Source organism: Leptinotarsa decemlineata, unplaced genomic scaffold (assembly GCF_025532065.1).
Source record: "Leptinotarsa decemlineata unplaced genomic scaffold, Ldec_3_MD MMD2_tig00026307_RagTag_RagTag, whole genome shotgun sequence".
Taxonomy (NCBI): Eukaryota; Metazoa; Arthropoda; class Insecta; order Coleoptera; family Chrysomelidae; genus Leptinotarsa; species Leptinotarsa decemlineata.
The window spans coordinates 1,348,573-1,371,274 of NW_027412681.1; the positions used below are offsets into that span (position 1 = coordinate 1,348,573).

A 22,702-nucleotide genomic window follows, 5' to 3' on the forward strand; every position below is an offset into this window, starting at 1 on the left:
CAAGATTATATTACCTGTAGCCCAGGACCAACGCACTTAGGAATCACAGGCAAAAAAAAAGCCGATAAGTTTGCTAGAAACGAACCATCAAATGCATATATAGGCCCTGAAATACCTATGGGGGTACCAAAGTCTATGGTATGTGACCAGGTCAGGACATGGGTCAATGAGACCCATAGAGTACTGGAAGAATACTCTTGGGAACACACATGTGGGAAAACTTTCATGAAGAGAACTGAATAAATTCTTCAATGATTAGTTCAGAAAAATTATAGAGCTGTCTTTACAGAGTACACCACGGGATCAATCAAAATCCAATGATATCGGGAGAAGCTCACTATTTCTAATACTAAACATACACACTCCGCGTCCCGAATAATACTAAATCACGATTTCAATTAATATATTCAACAACTACTTCCTCAGCTAACACCACGCTGGATATTGAATTATATCGGACATACATTTATGCAAGATACCTCACAGATACATACAGAGATACATACGCCTAAGAAAATAAACCTATAGTTTAGGTAGTTGGAAGAGATGAATATTTTGAGATTTTATTTCGAAATGTTTATTTTCTTATACGTATTATCACAGTTTGTCTAACTTCTAAAGCTCTTAGTACTAATAAACGGTTTCTCATCAAAATTGTTGAGGATCATCATCTACCCTCACTTTCTCATACTCAAACAATAAATAATCTTGTTTGTTATCGACCTGGTTATTACCACACATTTAATTACAATCAGTTTATGGTTTCTCGTGGGATTGAATATAAATGAAAAACTATGAAAACAGGAATAAAAATTTTAATCACATCTTCAAGGATACACTCGATATTTTAGATATGCCGCCAGAGTGAGTTTGTATTTTTTATGTAAAAGTAATGTGCACAAAAATGAGAACGAAAAATTTTGTGATGGGCATGGCATTATTTATTATGCTGCAGATGGAAGTAAGTACTTTCTAGCCTTTTTAAGATATTATCTCCATTGTAGAAGGGGTGTATATGTCCAAGCCAAGTCTGTGAAAAGGATTGATCTGATTATAGAATTCCTTCGTCCTATAAGAGTCCTATGTCTTCGCTACTCTATCCAAATTTAGCCCACTTGAAAGCAAATTTTTCAATGTTGTAGGAGAGCCGCAGTGACGAAGTGGACTCTATATCTTTGAGTGGGCTTCATGCTGAAAGGGGTTCCAACTCAGTGACAGAGAGGGGAATGTTCCTCCTGACGAAAATCAAATAGTTTTCATAAAAGAGCTCTAAAACAACGCATTTAAAACTATCATTTCAACCTTTTCCTTTAAAAAATAATTTAAATACTTGAAAAAGAGGAATGAAATAATGCATTCAACACTCAAAGGGATTCGTTTCTATTTCACCATTTGGCAACATCGGTTATAACTAATAAAGGACAATTAATCTGTTACCTGTATGAGACAAACAAAGATGGCGTATTTCAGAGGCGTGCTGTTCTGTTTACTTATGTTCCGAGACATTCTGTGACATATGACATTTTGTGCACCTAACCTATTTTCCTCTATATAAGTAAATAACAAAACAACTGTTGTTTATGTGGCTTGTGGAGGTGGTATTGCAAACTCCTACGGAGATTCATCATATTTATTTTTTTAGTCTCATTTCTACCGAGTTCTCCTCAGTTCATCTCTGAAGACACAACTACTAATGATCATTCAGCATTCCCAATTCTTCTACAATTCCTGCATTACATTGCACGAATATAAATTCTGATGTTTTATTTTTGTAATTTTCAGGCATCTGAAGAACTCCAGCAAGAAGAATATTTTGTAAGAACCTACGTTGCTGACCGTATAGCACTGACACATATAGATACCAAGGTTGTGAATACCTTGAGTAAATCTACCCGTGCATCATTTTGTGTTTTTCTACCGGAAAGGGCCATATTGACTGGGTTTCACATGGATATTGATGGCCAACGCTACGATTCTCGTGTTGTCGAACAGATATTAGTAAGAATTGAAATTGCACCATTAGCACGAGGGTGTTTATTGGACGTTTAGTGTACGTCATTTTGGTTACGCGAACGTTCGATAGATATCTGTAATAGGGCTTAAAGCGTATAAAATGCAGGCTAGTCAATGATACTCTTGAACCTATACATCAAAAATGTTGTATAGTAACATTCTGAAAAAAAAATGTTTATTGCCTACTGTAGGATGATGGTAATGTAAGAGTGGTATTCGGCAGGATCAAGGAGTTGAAGAAATCTGGTATAAGTATTAGCTATTGTCATGAGGAAACGTATATAGTCACATACATTTCAAAAATTCATTGTTACATATATCGATTGTAATAATCTTTCACAAAAATGGACAAAAAAGGACACTTCATAATGATTAGTAACTCAAAAAGTTGTTGCTTAGTGAATGAGGATTATAATTATTCATCAGAAAATGTGAGCATGCACAACTTTCTCTAAAACCCAAAACTAGCAAAGAAACAACAAAATTATACCCAGATTTGGTAAACCAATCAACAAATTTATGAGTTTACAACTCGATAGAGATAAAACATATTTGGTATGCTTGAAAAGTTTATTCAGTTGCTAATAATAATCACAAATTAATATTAAAGGCTCATTATAATAATGACGTGATATATAAAATCGATGAAATCCATGCATTTTAAACAATTGTTAAAATATACTGGAGTGAGTTTTAGAAACATTTTGAAATCATGATATTTATCGTTTCCAGATTCTAGAAACTAACACATAAAACTGCCGATCACTTAGTGTGTAAAAAATGGGTTTCAGTGCCTTTGAATCTTCTATGCGTCCCTCAGAGTAATATTACTCTGAGATGCGTCCGATTAAACGTAATCCATGGCATAGAACAGTAAATTCTATTTCTTCTGTGGTGGGCGTTCCCGAAACTATGTCTTCCATGTCGTTAATCAGCTTCAACTGAGATGCATAGAAATATCATGTTGTAATCCCTTAGTCCTCTCCGTATGTAAAATAAGTTGACGAAAACACTCGATCTACGGCACTCTTGATTCTTTGTAAAACGTACTTTGGTATTCAAACTCACAGAGGCGCTAACAGCACACAAATGTTTACATTTGAAAACGATTCATGTTGTTGGGTCAGTTTCATTTCTTGAGTCGGGAGATTTCCATAAAATAAAAGCGAATCGGTACAAACATCAACCAATCGAAATTGCAGCCTGAGAAGATGACAGCTTTTCTGTCGAGAGAAACACTCAAGTTTTTCCGCGCTGAGGAGTGGGAATTCTGATGATTCTGTGGCGTTACCATCAGGAAGCATATACATGTCACACATGTATAATGGATCACGTTTTTGACAACTGTCAAAACTGTTACGTTCACAAAACACGAGTTTTTTATCTTTACTAACAATAAAACAACGTAAAGCGAATGAATTTCAATACATTGAAAGATGTAGTTGTGGTAAGAGGATCATCATGAAAAATGAGAAATAAAACTTCCGTTGTATTTTTACCACTTGTGTTCGTAACTAACGTAAGGTTGTAATCGTTTGAATATGTCCTTGTAGGATGAAACTGCAATAACGTTAATTACAAATACAAGTAGTAAAAAACATAGGAAAATCACGTTGGTGTGTCTTCTTAAGCCTTCAACTCAACTTCAAAAGTTAACACCTTCAGAACATACGTTTATATGTTTCATATGTCTTGGAATGATCCCAAAAATAATCACCTTCCATACTAACCAGTTATTACGAAACATCTTATATATCGAATCATTTTGTGGGGAACGCTGATTAACTTTGAGCCAAAGCTATTTTCCGGGTTTGTTGACCGTGATCAGCAGGTTTATATGCCTGACGTTTCGTTTACGATTGCAGTAGACCAAAGTACCAGTAGTAGCAGTAGCAGTACCAAAGGATGAAGTGCTCGGGTCAATCTCACAGCAGATACTACAATCACCGTGACAATGTCTCTTGTGTTCGTGTAGATACATGGGTACTTACATTTCTTTTCGCCTGAGGTATCCCAAATGTTTGATTGAAATCAGAAATACTATCTAAGACTATATAGGGAGTTGATTGGAATCACAAAAATAATTTCAATCGAAAAGAAGGAGGAACTAACATCAACAGAGTTTGACTACCTGCACTGAATTACATAGAAACGAAGGCACAGTGGAACAAACGCAGAGATTCAAACGTTGAATGTAGAGAACAACCCAAGCACTTCGTCCGTTGTAATTATCGCCTCTGATAATACCCGCTGCGGTATTAGGCGAAACGTCAAGCAGTGAAGCTACAGACTAAAACAACCGGAAAATAGCTGGGTCACAGTTCACACTCGTTGATTGATTATTTCCAGGGAGGTGAATTTTCTGAAGGGGTTGTGTATGAATCTGTAAGCGTGAGGAACTCATTTAAATTCGGTATCGACGTTTCGATGGAACCGCACTCTGAGATTCATTTCCATTTGGAGTACGAAGAGCTCTTGCAAAAAGCGAGTGGCCGATACCAAATCGTCTCGAACATCATTCCTGGGTCTTTGGTGGAAAATTTGAAGATTGAGGTAAGTACAAAATAATGAATGTGCACCAGAAATTGATGAATATATCATCATTTGATATACTGTGTGAAGTATTCAGTCTTACGCTTGTATACCTCGCTTCCGATGGATCACCACTATGAAATTGTTAATTAGGTATCATATTTTATTGGGAACTGCTTGAAAGTCGAAAATGAAACTTCATTGCTTTTAAGTCACGATTTACCGACCACAAAAGAGTAAAGGCTGAATAGATTCACTGTATAGAAGGAAATAAATACTGTTTTCGGCAACCGTCCGCTTGGAAGTATAGTCTATGAAAAGCAAATCCGAACAGCTAAATAAAATAATAATGTACTGGTTTGTTGAATTAACTAGTTATTACCATTCAAAACCTCCCACATAAATTAATGATTGGACCTCGTATGAATTTCCACGCCGCCCATGCCATACAAAGAAACTGCCGATGTTCGGAAACTATTTAGTTTTTATGCCATTCGAATTGAAATCGTACATACTACATTAACTTTCCGGACGCTTTTTCTTTGAGAAAGTATCATTTTTTCCATCCTAGTTCCGGAAGAACACCACATCGTGGTTGTCATTGTAAATATGAACATCTTGGTAGGTATGGTTTCAATAATTGCAGTTCATCATTACCATTATTAGTTGACATTTAGATTTTTGAAAGTTTGTTAGGTACCTACATTACTATTCTATAAACGGTGTACGCATTTATACTTGAATTTACTGGCAGTTGTACCGTTGCTAGGAAACCAAATCGATAGTGCTGTCAGTCAAAACAAAACGTGCACTGAAAACATTATACATCTCATTCCTAATCAATCCAACACTGAAATGCATCTGATTCCGGAAATCCAAGAACTGATTACGGAGTATAAAAAAAGAGAAGAAACCATAGAAGCCAAACTGAAAGAGTCCCGTGACCATCTGTCAACATTAATCGACGAAAAACTACCAGAAACCAAAGAACACGTGACTTTTGAAGAAGCAAAGGAAAGAAACAGGACGTTGATTAATGATTTAGATATCGTCAAGGGAAATTTACGCTCCAAGGCTATTTTTAGCCCATCGGAAATGCAGTGGAAAAAAATTTGTGAAAACTATAGAGCGGAACCGTCACTAGAGGTCAACAAATGGAGGTGTCACTTGCCAGTATTCGTTTGAAATAAAAAAAACCGGTATTGTTAGTCACTATGACCTTTATTGTAAACCTATTGATTGTATACCTTTTTATCAATAAAACTGGCTATTTATTGAGTTTTCATCATTATACAGTGTGTTCTTACCATATGAAAATTACAAGGACCTTCAAAAGATATCAAATGGTGATATCACAAACACTGGAAACCCGGTGTAGTTTATGATCTTCACAAACTTTATTTTCACAAATATAGTGAATGTTATGTTCATAGGCAAGTAAATGACACAAACTTGTGGTCGTCTAGATTTAGAATGTCCTTTATTCAAAAATCGGAAACGGTTCTCCTGTCACGTCACTTATGACACAACACATTGTTGCCAACATAAGTGCGTTCCGAAATACCTACCTAAACATACATCATAGTGAATAACATACCTACTAAAAACTAATCATTTACGCTAACTTACGTCAAAGTGACCTTCACAAAAATAAAGGTGAGAATTGGGTAATATTACCGTTGAATCTCGTGTTACAAGTTCAAGCCTGTTATTTTGTGTTGTTTTTTTTTGTACGGGACAAACACTAATAAGTTGTTCGGAGTCCCTCAGTACACTGAGGGACTGCAAACCACCAATATACTTTTGAATTCATATTTAATGATAGGTTATCAGCAAATTTATGGAAAACCTTTCAGTATTTTTGATCACTGTTGAAGCCAATTCACTTACCACCTTTCAGGTGTTTTTCAACGAAACCGTCCCAGTCATCTTGAAAGATACGTTCTTTCGTTCTGGATCAGACTTTCTGCTCAGATCAGATGTAGACCTTGGACTCGAGATCATCAACACTCCTACGGGATTTGGCGTCCTCATCAATCCAGATATTTTCACACAGCTCGAACTCGTTTGTTCTGGTCTAAGAAGTAGGTCCTTCAAAGGACTCGTGGGGCAGTTTGTCGTGGAATACAACTTAGAAAACAAACACGAGGGAGGTCTGGTAAGTTGTATTCATTTGTTTACAATAGTTTTGCACTATAAATGCTATATATTATGCCTTATTAACGGTCGATAATCAGTATTCACAAATTTTCATCACTTCTCTACCAATATGTTGATTATTAATATAACGACTGCAATTTTTACCCATTTAATTGATGGACCGCAGCTGTCATCGAAAAATATATATATAGTTTTTTTTATTCTTCAGCTAACATGGCAGCTGAAGAAAAATAAAAATATATAAACTAAATATTGGTGTTTAACTCAACAACATAGAATATCAGAAAGAAACAAGCAGGGAAATGATGAGAGTAAATTTTTCCGATGCGCGTGCACACCATTACGAAAAACCGAAATCCTGAAGTTAGCTTCTTCTTCTTTAATTAATATGGCCGTTGTTTCTCAATCGAGCGCATTTGACCATACTCTTCCTGTCCACAGTGAACAAAAGCATCGTTCAGGGGCGCAGCTATCTTTCTTGAGGCAATGTTGCAGACCTAAGTTTTCTCATTCACTTTTTCTTTCTTTGGCGACCTTGTTTCATCTTTGGCGACAAACCACCATGCGTATGTTACCATGGGTTAACCTTGCCTATCCCAGGGCGTCCCTCCCACTCCTGCTGCTTTCTTCCTCACGGCGGACGCTTGAGATTGGATTTTAGTGCTCTACGAAGACACCACGAGATATTCACGCGTCTTTCCTTCAGCGTCTGGATTGTCACTATGAAAATATGGAAAATTTTGATGAAAAATTGATATGTGTTATCCAGGGTGTTGATATCGATTGTCATATTTTGATGATATAAAAATCAATTATGGTGCAATTACCAAGTGAATCGAAGCATATTTTTCTTTGGACAAATTGAAACCAATGATTATTCCATTCATTAATGACCCAAGAACGTAGTAACATCTTTACTTTGCCCTTTATTTCAGACTCTCTTCGATGGAAATACTTTCATCACTTTTTTCTCACCACAAGCTCTAGAACCAATACCCAAGCATATAGTGTTCGTTCTGGACACCAGTGGAAGCATGTGGGGAAGAAGAATAGATCAACTGAGGAATGCCATGAAACAAATACTACCGCAGTTGTTGGAAGACGATGTATTCGACATCGTAGAGTTTGATTCTTCGGTGTACCTATCTCAGTTCGATTCACCTGGCAATAATTTACGAAAAAAAGTTATCGACCATAACACACCTCTTGAACACTATGGTAGTTTGGATGATATTTATCTAAGGGTAAGGCACTTTGAGTTTTTCAAAACATTTCGGTAAAGAAAAGAAGAAAACATTAACAAATTTCAATTGGGAGTTTTTCTGAAACAATTGTTCTCCTAGATTTTCCAAACCTCCACTATTCTGATACAAAGGTTAGGAGTTCAGTCAGAAACTGGCACTGTGGTGATAATGAAATAGTTGTTGAAAATAGTGAAACTAGTATGATTTCAATTCTCCAAATGAAATAACAGAATTGATAAATTCAAAACGACGGAACACAAACACTTATCTTTTCTATCACATTCTTCCTACTGCTGTAGATAACATCATATATACCAATGATATGAAAATAAATAACAAAACTCTACCAACAATACTTATTTTGCCATTGCAATATTGCATTTCGATTTTTTGAGCCAGAAATCTAATCACTGAACAAATCACAGAATTTTAACAATAACAAATAATTCGAACAAAAAGCAAAGCTTTTTTATCATATAGTAATTGTTCAACAGAAGTTGTACGCAAGCTGCCGCTTCTGAAAAGTGCCGAAATTTTAGGAAGAAGACAGAATAATGAGAACTCAATAAAAGTTTTAACTTTCAGTATTCGATATATTTTATGAAAGATGAGAATTGAAACTTCTTATGTTATTATACCATTTTTATTTGTAACTAGCGATATTGCAGTTTCGTCCTACTAGGGCATTTTCAAACGAATTGTATTCGCCGGGGTTTCATCAAGTAGTAACACAATTTTAGGATTTTGTGACTTGACGCCGGGTTCTCAGTTCGCCTACTACTCATTTAATGACATACTTTGAGGGTTTTGTGACTCGACGCTGGGGTTAGGTTAGGTTAAAAGTGAGTGGATCTATTCGACCCTCCACCGCAACCCGTGAGGGTTTATTGTGGCTCACACCTATTCACACTCGGCCAAATAAACCCAGCTTCTTAACGAAGCCGATTAGTTTGTATGGTGAGTGGTCTTTCTGGTCATATGGCCGAACTTTGAAAACCTGATTCGGTCCCCAGCGGGGCAGGCACAAAGTATGTGCTCTGGTGTTTCATCATTTTCCGAACAGATGCGACACACACTGTCTTCCGACAGTCCGAGTCTCTGCATATGATGATTCAAATAACAGTGACCTATGAGAAGGAGTGTTAGACATTGTAGTTCAGTAACTGTAGTCCAACAACTGTTTTGTATCAAGTTTCGAAGGGTCAATAAACGCCTTGGAGTAAGCCAATCCTAGAAGATTCAGCCAGAAGTCCAGAAATCTTCTTGCCATCCAGGTGTTCAGTGTTTGTTTAGCAAAGCCTAAAGCCCTGTTTTCCTAGCGACGAATTTTTCGCGTCGCGTGCGACGTGTTACGCCCAGCTTAATACGTCGCCTACCCCTCCATAGGAATCCAATAGGACTGTTTTTCTAGAAAGCGCAACACGTTCCACGCTGACGTGATGCGCTCAACGTGTTAGACCAACTGTCAGGTTTTGTCTGAGACCGTTTGTTTCGTTTTGTGTTATTAGTGACTTTCTGATGTGGACGGAGCTATGCTTCCCATCGATGGGAAAACCCTAACGCTCCCAAGACTCATTGACTTTATGTTCCTATTCTATACAGTTAGAAGGGGGTAAAAAATAGACACAACACCTTAGGTACTATCGTGCTTTTAGCAGACGGCGATATGCGGTATCCAAAAGCCAGTAATCTCTACGACGTCGGGCCATCAGTGCCACATCGTCAGCGGCCATGGAGATCCTTCCAGATCTACCTCCTCTCCACATTTTTCTGGAGAGAGAGAGAGAGAGAGGCTAGATGGACTGCATATAGACTTGTGCATATTGCCAATTGCACAAACCAATTCAATGCAGAGTGACCTCTGACTTTATGCCTCCAACTGTCAACTACAAACTGCCTTATAAAGTATTGTTCTCGAGTACGGATTGGATCCTCCGGGAGAAGGAAATATTAAGAGCAGATAGTTTTGCTTCACAGATGGATCAAAAACACCTTCGGGTTCTGGACCCATGACAGAGATATCAACCTGCTCAGGAACTTTACGCTATTGAATTGTGTGCGGAGAGATTGGAGAATCCAACCTCATACACAAGTCAATAAAAATATTCTCGGACAGTCAAGCGGCGTTGGAAGCTTTTGGCTTCTACCGAGCGACGTCTAAATTGGTAGCAAATTGCCAAAAACGACTCTCCTCGATAAGAAGACTTAACGGATTGTCTCTGGTCTGGATTCCTGGCCATACTGGCCTGGAGGCAACAGCCAATGAGGCTGTTGACTCTCTTGCAGAAGAGGGTGCTGCAAGCAGCTTCATCGGACCAGAACCTATCATTGGCATCGGTCGTATTCAAATGGAGTTTGAACCATCATTCAACCAATACATTTTATATAATTATGCTTTTTTGTGGTTTTCGAAGTCTTGTTCTGTGTGTTACAAGAGGTAAGTGCAAGAAACGCAGATGAAGTGTCAGAGACGCTTACAAAAGGGAAAAAAAGAAAAAGGATCCACAGGAAGTGCCAATGAAAAGAATAGGGCAATTTTTACTGGGAACTTTAGCAATTTTTGGATGATGTGGAAGATGAAGGGAAGAGTTTCACGAACGTTTTACCTTCACCAAAAAATCAACAGCGAACTTTGACTTTTTTCGATTTTTATAAAATTAACGGAAAAACAGATTTTTTAAAAACAGATGTCACTTATTTCTTTTTCAAATTTCGCGTGTGACCAGAAAATATGGTCCTCCTCTTCATCATTTTTCATTTGTTTAAGAATAATCATTGCAATTTGTTTTTTTCTTCTTTGGATTCGTTTCATAATGACACATCGATACACTGTCTGTTGTCCGTCAGTACATCAACTGAACAGAGATACATGCTTCGCTTAGGAAAACATTAAAACACCGCGTGATAAGTTTCACGCCCCTACCGACGTAATTAGGACGAACCCGGTTCCTGCTGCGCGAAAAACACGTCGCTACACCTTAAAACGATGACAATGACAGATTCTGGTCCCATGAAGCTGCTTGCAGCATCCACCTTTGCAAGGGAGTCAGCAGCCTCATTGCCTTCCAGGCCAGTATGGCGAGGGATCCAGATCAGACACAATCTGTCAAACCTCCTTATCGACGGGAGTCGTTTTTGGCAATTTGCTACCAATTTAAAAGTTAAAATACAGTCGCATAGGTTCCTAGGCATCTTAATATCTCTGCCCTGGGTCTGCGACTGAAAGCACCTGCACCAGAAGCTGGAGGTTTTTTTGATCCATCTGTGAACCAACAACTATCTCTTAATATTTCCTTTTCCCAGGAAGATCCAGTCCTTTCTACTCGGGAACAGTGCTTTATAAGGCAGTTCGCAGTTGACTCCATAAAAATGTGGAGAGGAGGTATACGTAGAAGGATCTCTCTGTAATTCAGAGAGCTTCGTTTGGGCCGTTTTCTGTAAGGCCTTCTGCCACCAGGCAATTACACCATAAGTGATCATTGGTCTGACAATCATCACATAAATCCAATAGATTTGTTTGGGACCTAAATCTCAAGTTTTACCACAATTCCTTCGACATGTCCATAGGGATAATCTGGCATTGTGTAACCACACCTCCGTTCTAAATGGAATGACCTCACCACTGCAGGAAAGTGGCGTTTCAACGTCCAATTTTCTCCTCCTGGTGAAACTGGACTATCACAGTTTTGCTGGGGTCTCAATCTATCTTGTTGATCAGGTAGTAGCAGACATTCGGTTTTTTTTGGCTTGAATCAGGGGTCACAATCTGCGTACTTCTAAGCAAGAACTGGAGATTGTAGGCAACACGAAGCATCGACGCTTCAAAGACGAAGCCGCCTTTGATTTATAATCTCCGATTCCTCTGAATTGTATTCTGTATTCTGATCAACAATAAATTATTATTCTACGTTATTTTCCAGAACATGTCTTTTTCCGCAACTAGAGCAACACCGGAAAACATTCAAAAGGCATTCCGAAGCATTGAACGTATGCAGGCTAGCGAAGGTACTAACAGCATCGGTGGATTGGAGGTTGGTCTTTCCTTGGTGAAATCAGTGCAAAATAAAAACTCGGTGTATGTACCAATAATAATATTTCTTACGGATGGACAGCCAACAGTGGGTGTTATGGAAATTCGAAGTATAGTTGATACGGTAAGAGAATCTTCCTTTTAATGATTACTAAGGCTGAACTTAGTCCCTTGGCAATAGTAGGTAAGAGGTTTTACTAAGCCTGAATGATGCGTTGTGAAAAGTACCTAGTCTAGCATTCATTAGGTATAAATAAACAATGATAACTAACTTAATGTTTCTAATAGTGATGAGTAATTAATGCTCATTATAAATGCAAAGCGCTAACAGATTGCTCGAACAAGATTTTGTGATTTCGTTATGATTTACCACAACTGTAGGGTGGCCAATCATATTTTTGTGTCGAAAACGAGTCGCAAACACTTCAACTAAAACCTCAACTATTACTCAAATGTCAATCGACTTATTAGATCGCCCCGCGTACTGCACTGTCACTTCAACTTGACTATCCCGATAGGCGAGTGGATCGCGTTTATATTTGAAGACCACAGGGGAATATCGGGCTTTGTCACAAAAACGAAATTCGTGAGAAATCAAATTTTAAACTTTTAAAACCTTCTGGCCATACTCACTTTCATATCTCCCAAGGTTCCTATGCAGTAGGATCTGATAAATACCTGCCGTAAAATAAATTGATTTCCTGGCTAATACCAGGATAATTCCAGATTTTGCTGTGTTGAAACGGTAGGAGAGATGAATGTTTTGCAATTCATTTTCTTAATACGCATGTATCTCAAATCGATACAGTCGTCACTTTATTTGATTTATGTTAGAGTGAGATGTTTTCTTCTCGATTTTGGGGCTTTATTTCTTAGACGAAGGTGTCATACATGCAGGCGAGCCGCGTTGAAGTCAGTCGAGCACAGATTATAACTACGTTGAGACAAGTATTTTGACAGTTTCCCGCCTTTTTTGTTTATTTCCTTAGACATCCACCTCAGCGCTGTATTAAACATTAAATGTGCAATGCACACAGCACATGTTTTGGCGTTTTGTTTTTGTTATTGTTTATTGATCTTTATCCTGTTATATCGCTTTTTTTTTCTCAGAAACCAAGTTTTAGGTTTTTTTTATAAATACCTTTCAATAAATATAACATTTTTTCACATTTAATCACGATCGTTTTTTTCACTACGAGAGTAGCAAATTTTGACTTCTGATATCACAAAATATCGTCTTGACATGAGCACTGTAACACTAAATCACATAATAAAGGGATGTATTTCAGTAGTTTTTGCTGCATTTTGGTAGTTTTGATATTACTTGCCTTTCTAACCAACAATTTCTATCCATCCTGAGTTGTAAGCATTATATAACTTTCGAATTGATTATTTGTTGTACAGAAAATCATGAATAGCAACTCAAAATGCAGCTAATTCTACCATAATAGATTTTTTCCAATTAATCAATCTAGATCCTTGTTGAAAATTCAAAATTTACCGCCAAATTTCACTATCGATAAAACAGTTCCCTTAGCCGGAGGAGTATCTGTTATCTAGCAGGTCATTGAATGTTTCGAAATGTTTATTTCTTTAAAAAAAACATCTTCTGTTCAAAATACAAGAGTCGACAGAAAACAAATAGAAATATCGATTATTTTGTAATAAAATCGGAAGAATTTCAAACGATTAGCGTTATTTTCGAAGTGCTGACAAACATATTATTTTATTCAGATTACAAATATCAACCAAAGAGAATACAAGGCTCCCATATACGCCATTTCTTTCGGTGTTGATGTTGACTGGAACTTTTTGAATTCTCTCAGCTGGCAAAACGGAGGCAGGGCAATAAAGATCGAGATTGCTAGAGATTCCGCTGTTCAGTTGCTGAACTTTTATAAGGAGATTTCGGTGCCTGTTTTACGGGACATCACGTTCAAGAATCTGCCGGACTCAGAGGAAGTCACCAAGTCGAGTTTTCCGGTATTTTTTGATGGGTCAGAATTGAACGTAGCCGGGAAAGGTGAGTTTTAAAAGAGAGTAAATACATTTTGGTAACTCGTTTATTCAAATATTGTATAAGAATGATGGTTCATGAATTTAAAATACTCCCTGTATTGTGAGATATGAAAATGGAGATAATGGGCTTGTTTCATGATTTTTGGTTTATAGTTCACTTGATAGAAATTTTAAATTGAAGAACAGTGCACTTTGTTTTATCTCTCTAAGTACCGCAGTTTTCCCGTAATTAATTATTAAAAATCGAATCTGGTAGGGTGGTGACGTCACGACACTATTCCCGCTTCTTGTTCGATTGACCAATAGGAACAATAGAAATAATCAACATTGCCAAATCGTAAAATGGAAGTGTATATGAACCCGTTAACGTTTCAATTAATGAAAAATTCTACACATGAAATAAAATGTTTAGTCACTTTTTAAATGATTTCTATAAAGTCTTGGAAGTGTGGAAGGATTTTAGTTATTTCTTGTCAATACTTTCACTCATTTTTTCCTCATCATTTTATCCTTTGGGAACCTAAACTCATTATATGAAATAACTCACGTATAAACCAATGCGCTTTCTGTTTTCTTGTACCTTTCGGCATAATGAAAATCAGCACAAGAATGCACCATATTAATATTCGAATATATCTCTAAAACACTTTTAAAACACACACAAACTGAACTCGATGAAAACACGAATTTTTCCTACGCGAGCTGTCGTCTAAGAAAAAGAAACTCAATGTTGCTAAAACAAGCATAATGCATCCGATATAACATACATTTTCAATGGCGAATAAACCAATAAATTGCGATATGGGTACTCCATTTTCCTGAGAAAATGAATGATCAATTAAAATTTTCTGTAATTATTCATTCATTTTTTTGAGAATAAAGCCAGCAAACAAATAAATATATAATAATAAGATCGCTCGAATCCACGAATTAAGCATAAAAATGGACAATAATATTTTCTTTGATAACTGATATAGTACAAGTTATATCTAAATATGATTCAGAATATAATTTAACGTGCTGTATTCTCAGATGGTTTTCGAATGCTCATGAACCCTAATAATATAAATCAATTATGCATTCATGCCACCCACCAAAAATTAAAAATTCAACGTTACTGGTATATTAGGCATATTGTCATCCAGTCAGCCAGCACCCTCTGTAGTGTATGCGACAATGTGCTCTTTCTACTGTCAATGGGTTCCACACATAACGTATTTTTGTTAAAATAATTTCAAAATGAATGTTGAGCCTAGTTTTGTTAAAACTGACTCCGACAACTTACCAAGAGTCGATTTTGAAATGATCGATGAATTTTACTTGAAAAATTTGCAATACTTTGGTACCGAAAGAAGGTCATTTCAGACTTTGTCTTTTATCAAAGAATGGAAAGTTTTGATTTAATTTTTATTTCAGCTCGACCAACTAAAGAAAACCATAGATCTCTAAGAGTTTCGTTTTTTGGAACACTGAAAAACTTTTTGTCTGATATGGATGAACTGTTTTTACAACTGGGTATAAAACATATTTAACCATTTTGGTGGTAGTAATGGTAAAATTCAATCCAAAAATAACCTGAAAAAATATTTTTCGGAATGTAAACTAATGACACGGAATATGCAGCAAAATAGGCACCCGCCGAGACCTACCTTTTACAAAAAAAATCTTTTATTAGATAATTGTAACAGTGGTATTCATACAGAGTTGACAGAAATATCAACAAAAATGGCATCTGTCAAATTGGATCATCAAATCTGTGATTGGATATTGAAAACCGATACACTTGGCAACTCCGCTCCAGACTCGATCAATTTTATTGGTCAACAAATACGCGGCCAATTTAAATTCTTGCTTTCCGAATTGTTCTTTTTATGCAAATATAAAGAGATCTTGGGACCGATTAGGCCTGATAAATATAATATACCCCTAACTCGATCAGTCTATAAGCAAATCAGTATCATTTTCTATAGCATGAAACAAGCCCATCATTGCGCATTTGTATACATGCATTTTATTACCCATCATTGGCGCGCACACGGGTAACGATCTTGAAGAGTTATGCAGTGAAACACGGCATTTTAGTTCGTGGAATACTTTATTTTAGCTTAATGTAAAATCAAAAGATAACTAACTAGACAACATGGAATCGCCAGCTGTCAACATCAACCGGAGTGTCTACACACCCGTCTTGACGTACAACTACAATTAATGATCGAAATCTCTGGATTGTATTTTAACAGATCTCAATGTTTTTTTGAAGAGAAAAATGGTCCGCCACTGAGATATTTCAAACTAAAAATCATTTGTAAATTCCTCGTTCAATTTGTGGAAAACAATCTCTCTTGCCTTCGTTTCGTATAGGGTGCAGTGTATATGCAAAAAAATAAGCATTTCAACGCGTATCTTTCATTTCTTCAATACATTATTCAGCTAGTAAGATAGCGCCAAAATTCTGTTGAATACTAAATGTCAAATTGACACTCGATCATTTTTAAGCTTTCAGTTTGATATAACATTAAGGTTGATGATTGATTAAATTTTATCGAAAAGACTGGAAAGTTATACAAATGCGCATTGTTAGACATGCAGACATAGAGTTTCTCGTCACACAATATTGGCGCGACTTCACCAACATTCCCGCGTAAATGGTACATTTTACTTTGTACAAGCTCTACTACCTAGGGACTTTTAGCCTCGCATGTTTTTTTGCCAGTGGATTCTTCATCAAAAACTGATTTTTTTAATGGCGTTTTGTTTACTGACGAAACTAATTTTGGACGACAGTGTATACGAAATTACCATAACAATGCTAAAGCTTATTTTCAGCATTAGTTTTCAGTAAATGTTTTAGCTTGGGGTACTTGATGATCATTCAATCGGTCCATATTTCCTCCCACAACGGCTAATGGGTGACTCTCACCTTAATTTCCTGCAGGAAAAGTCACCTGTTCTTTTTGAAGAAATTCCGCTTCAGCTGAGATAACACTTCTGGTGAATTAATGTACGTAATCACTCAGATACAGTATATACAAATCGTTGGATAGCCAGGGAAGGTACCAACATTGGCCTGCTCGATTACCGGATTTAAATTCTCTAGATTATTGCATTCAGGGTTTTCTCGACTCATCAGTTTATTCCACTCACGTCGAAAATGTTGATGGCCTGAGGGATAGAATTGTATCTGGCTGTGCGACAATAAGAAATATATATCTTAGAGTTAAAACTAGATTCAAACTGTAACTCATTCAAAAAATACTGAAAATTTATTCAAAATTTATATTTGAATAATAAAAATAATTCACATACTCACAGGTTATTAGATATTCGATGTATAATATATTTCGAATATTCATTTTTTACTTGATAAACTTCATACAGGTATAGTTTATTGTAGTTATTTATATATCAGAAATATCCAGAACTCTAGAATTCTTTTTACTACTTTCTGAAATCCCCCATTTTATGTCATTCAACACTGATGATACAACTTGTTTGCAACTCAACTGAATTCTTTCAGGCGGTTCTTTAGACAAGCCCATATCGACTTCAACCAGAGGATTGTCAGGCCCTCTGGACTATCACACGACCCAAGTGAGCGTCCCCGCCGGATATTTGGAATGGATTTGGGCTTACCTTTCCATTAACCAACTATTAGATCAGTTTTATGCTTCCAACGACGAAATTTTCTTTAATAAGGCGTGCAATTTGACTGTCCAACATTCATTCTTAACCGAGTATTCTTCTATGATAGTCACTTTGCCTAAAAACTTGGAATTACTCTTGAACATTGAGGGAGGAGTGCTCAGAAATCAACCAAAGCTAGGAAAGCCACCACAATATTGCTCGGACTTGCCAGGTACGTTGATAATAATAATAATCACGGAGAGTTTCGCAAAAATACAGCAAAGCAAATGAAAAACCATAACATCCAACTCCTTCCCGATGACATTCTCTTATATTTTAAAATGTTATCAAATTAGTGAAATTGTAGAAAAATAATGAAGATCTCTAAGATTCTATATGTTTGTTTATTTTGAAATTCTTTGAGAGTTGTAAAAACATCGTTCTACTTGGCTGAAAATTGTGCAGATAAATCAGAATTTTCTTTGATGAATCGGTATAATTCACCACACCCTGTATAGTTGTATTCAGACCGAACAGCAGATATACATGAAAGTTAAAAGAATTTTGCTAAGGTATCTTTAAATTAATTCAAAATGATTTAAATTGAAAGGAGTATATTTCAGCGGATGATTCGTTTTTCGGGAAAGAAGCTTTTTGTAGAAGTGGAAAGCCAAAAAGTTTTTTTTCAATCTGATATATTTGTAATAACAATATTTTCATCTATTTGGTGTACTGCAACAAAATTTTTGTTGAACTTATCAAAACCATTACAAACGCATTTATAAAGTACCAGTATTTTTATCTATTTAATAAAAAATTTAAATGAATATTGTGTTGTAAATCATCCCCTGAAAAAAATCAAGGCCGGCCGCCGCTGGTCGTCGTATATCGATTGTGACTTGGCCAAGATCGCGCTCAACTCGACTTACGCTTCGCGATTGTTCTACATACCGCGTCGCTTCGATAGACTTCTAACGACCTCCCTATCAGCTTCGAGAGACTTCGATTATCATATATAAACACTACCCACACGCATATCGATGAAGTCTACTTGACGACAGTGCGGTACGAAGTGATCTAATAAGGCGATAGCCATTTGAGTATTAGTCTGAAGTCTCAGTCGAAGTATTTGGTAGCATTGTCAGTGTAGCAGTGAAATAAAGTTGGGTTTTATTGTACAGTGTAGTCACTTATTGGCAAACCCACGGGGAAAACGTAAAATGTCAAATATTTCGGATATCATCAATTTTTCACAGCAATGATCATCTCACTAATTGATAAAATAATTTAGGCAATGGCCTCAGGGTATGGTTAGGGGCGGAACAATATTGCAAAGAAGGTATTCTTTGAAAGATAGTTTTTGTGGAAAGTCATGTTTCTCGCTGCTTATGAATTTTTAACCATTCAAAAGCTAAAAAATAAACCAAGCAAAGTTAAGAGGGAATCTGCTGAAGACTTTCTCTGAGTATCTGTGGTCTGAGTGGTTGGGAGCCGACACAACTTTCATGGGTTTGTTAAAGAGAGATTGTTACTTTGCCAAAGATGTTTACGCAGTATGCTATCGCTTATACAGAATTCTGGTTTCATCTGAGAACTCTTTTCCACCATCTCCATTAAATGTTTTTCTTGGTAATCCATTCAGAAGATATTCCTGTACGATGTACCTGTACGAACCTCCTGTACCACAACGACATTCCCAGAAATCGTCGTAGTTGTTTCACATCACAGATGCCCATGACTATTTTTGGGTCGGTTCTTATACCCTCTTCCTGTGTTTTTTGTCTTTTTCAAGCAACGGAACACTTCTTTCAGATATTCTAGATATTGTTTGAACGTTTTGCTGACTGACAATGGCATCGCAGGTACGCTTTAGCATATTTCATAGACATACTAATTACTCTGTCAATGAGTCTCTGGAATACAGATAGCGCTGAATGCAAACCAAATGGTAGATCTTGAAAGGGAAACAATCCCCAGATGAAAATACTTGTTTTTTGATCTTCCACTAAACCCCGCTCTGTATTTGTGACGTTTGGAGGTCGATAGACGTAACTTTGAATCCAATAATTTTATGTGATATTTGTTTATTGACAAAGAGTATTTGTTTTCCAGCATATTTTCGTAAACACTATCCTAACGTGACTCCAAAACCTAAGACAACAACTACAAGAAAACCAATAACCACCACAACTGAACAATTGAGCTCTGAAAGTGAAGGACTGGTTACATCTACAACTGAGGAAACCGAAACAACCACAACTGAACTATACGAAGAAACCACAACTGAACAATACGAAGAAACCACTATGGATCAATGTGTTGCAAATGAAGACTGGCAGATAACAATATCGAATAAATATTCAGATTTAATTCGAAGCAAAGGTAACTCTTATATGTCCGAAGTAACGAGGGCCAGAGACATAGTCGATTAAATTATGAAAAAAATTATGTAATTTAGTTTCGCAGATATTCGAATAGAACCGAAATTCACCAATTAATTTTTTTTTACATTATTTAAGCAGATATCGAACAAATCAACCATGCGCATTGCCACTTTCTTACAGATTTCCGATCCCAGTTCTCGTTTCAGAAAAATCACCAATTTAAATTTTTTAGGAGGAAAAATAAGAATCGCTATATATAAGTTAAATTTTTTGCACAACTTCAAAGGATATATCCCACATATTTGGAATTTCATAAATTTTGAAATATCATTCAAATGAGCTCTAAAGAAGACAACTTTTTTCTAATTCAATCGAATTTGTATTTCTTACAGTTTCCAATTTTCACATAGTGTAATTTTTCATTTCTCCTTGAAATTCGTAACTTTCGTATCAGATCAAAATTGAAAATGAGCCTTCGGAGGGATAAACAGTTCTCTTTTATAAATATAAGGAAATAAAAAACATAAACCAATAAGGAATAAACCATATCGTATAAGGATTTCATTTGGAGTGCATGTATTTTTCTCAGTTGGCTCCTCTGTTTAGTTGTCATCAATGCCAATTGGCATCAATGTTAGTTGTCATCAATGTCAGTTGTCATCAGTGTCAGTTGTCATCATGAATTCATGAAATATTAAGGATATCAATCAACACCAATGACAAATGCATAGACTAGGGAACATAGAAATCCTTCTTCGATATGGACCGTTATTTCCTTTATTGATATGAAATCATTTGAGTTTATCTACGGTTCATCTATCAGAAATCACAGAAGATTTGGGCTCATGACAATGTTTCAGTTGCAGAAAACTGTATTCTTCGCCCTACACCGAGGAAATGCGCGGATGGTTCGGAAAAATGGTTCTTCAACCAGCTGAGAGGGTACTGCACATCATTCAACTACTGCGGTTGTGAGAAAAATGACCTCTATTTCGCCAGTAAAGAGATTTGCGACGAAACTTGCGTCATTGTTGAAGGTATATTATATTATATTGTAGAATATAACTCCTCCGGGATAGGGAAGGGGTTTAATAAAATAAAACTCCTCCAGAATAAACTGACTTATGTATTTTCCCGGCAATTCTAGTTCAGTGACTGACGTTCAATAAATGGGTCTAGGGACCACATCCGCCTCTCATCAACTTATCCATGTTCACGAAATCATAGAATCAACAAATGTCAAGTTATTGTTTTCATAAAGAATTCTACTGCTACAGCCATTTTCAAAGACTACAGTAATGAAAAATATTATTTCAGGATTGTTTTCAAATCGTTATGAAAATGAAAGGCAGACGTTGGATATTGGCGAGAATTTCAAGCAGGGAATAAAGAACAAAGTATATGTCTTCTTTTTTTATAAATACCAACAGTGGAAAACTGCAGCTGTAAAAGATCTAGATTATCTCATAATGGGCCGAAACACTGCTAGGGAACATTTTTGAAATAAATGTGTTTTTAATGCATAAAATACATCAGAAAATCTATTTTATTATGACGCAATTATATTGTGGCGTGGAGGAGATGGCCTCTTAACATTTGTTTTTAAGTGAAGTAAAGAACACTACGAAGAGATGACTATCGAAGTCTTCGAATAATGGTCATCGCGAATGCTATATTTGTTTCCAAGAGACTCAGTAATTGTAATGGACAATGCAAGCTACCATTCTCAGTTTGAAGAAAAACTGACCAGATGGAGTTGGCTCAAAAATGACGTACTTATATTAAAATGGTTGAGTTCAAAAAACATACACATTCCAGATAACTCGGTCATGATATCTCATGGTGTAGCTAGTAGTAATAGATATAAGTTTACAATAATTTGTAATCGATAATCTCACAGCATTCTGGTGTATAACAGTACAGAGACTTCCTCTTCATCATTGTGAATTGAATTCGATGGCTTGTATGGGCATATGTAAAGGAGAAAAATGTGTTCAAGGAAGAAAGATAATGTTGGCCCAGTTAACTTTGTTGAGACATAATAACTCGTAAATAGAAAATGAGTAGGAAATAAAAAAATTACACGAAGCTTTCTGTAAGGGTTTTGCCTACAAAATGAATTTCCAATACTATACTGCTTTTGAAAATGAACTGACGTAATACATCAAAATTTTAATTGTAGTATGAGATCTTCCAATCTTCTAAGCGCTAATACTTCAATGCGATGTTTTGTTTCAGATGCTTGTAAGCTTCCTATTTCTCTCGGGTCTTGCACCAACTACACTTTGCAATGGTTTTACTCCCAGAGAATGAACAAGTGCATCCAATACGAATATGGAGGGTGTTATGGCAATGATAATAGATTTGATACAAACGAGGAATGCTCGAAATGCATACTTTAGTTAGAAATACCATTCAACGACGTCTCATCAATCATAATGTAAAAATTACTATTTTTTCGAAATAAAAACTGAACTTAAACCAATTATTATTCTTCTTTTTCTTGCAGTAATTGACCGAGATGTTGGATCAGATGAGACAAATGACAAATTAGCTTTATTTTTTTAGAAACCTTAACCTCGAGAAAATTGACCTAGAAAAAGTTATCTCTTGAAGTTATTTGGGAAATTTTTGAAACTTTTTCAGGAACAATTCACATTCAATTGATTTTATATCGAGTTGTAATCAATACCCGG

At 36.2% G+C, this 22,702-nt stretch overlaps 1 protein-coding gene across 3 annotated transcripts; it reads left to right on the top strand.

Annotated features, from left to right (window-relative positions):
• Window positions 1–803: 803 nt before the first annotated feature.
• Window positions 804–22,491, top strand: LOC111512721 (inter-alpha-trypsin inhibitor heavy chain H4). Of its 3 annotated transcripts, XM_074181132.1 has the most exons (11): window positions 805–961; window positions 1,783–1,998; window positions 4,363–4,566; window positions 6,446–6,703; window positions 7,641–7,949; window positions 11,870–12,103; window positions 13,714–14,002; window positions 17,516–17,854; window positions 19,735–20,004; window positions 20,867–21,043; window positions 22,245–22,491. In XM_074181132.1, the coding sequence occupies exons 1-11, from the start codon at window positions 893–895 to the stop codon at window positions 22,406–22,408; spliced, it is 2,529 nt and encodes an 842-aa protein (XP_074037233.1). In that variant the 5' UTR covers window positions 805–892; the 3' UTR covers window positions 22,409–22,491. The 3 variants fall into 3 exon arrangements, with proteins under 3 accessions (XP_074037234.1, XP_074037233.1, XP_074037235.1); XM_074181133.1 differs by lacking the exon at window positions 20,867–21,043 and having other exon boundaries at window positions 804–961; XM_074181134.1 differs by lacking the exon at window positions 11,870–12,103.
• Window positions 22,492–22,702: the final 211 nt, after the last annotated feature.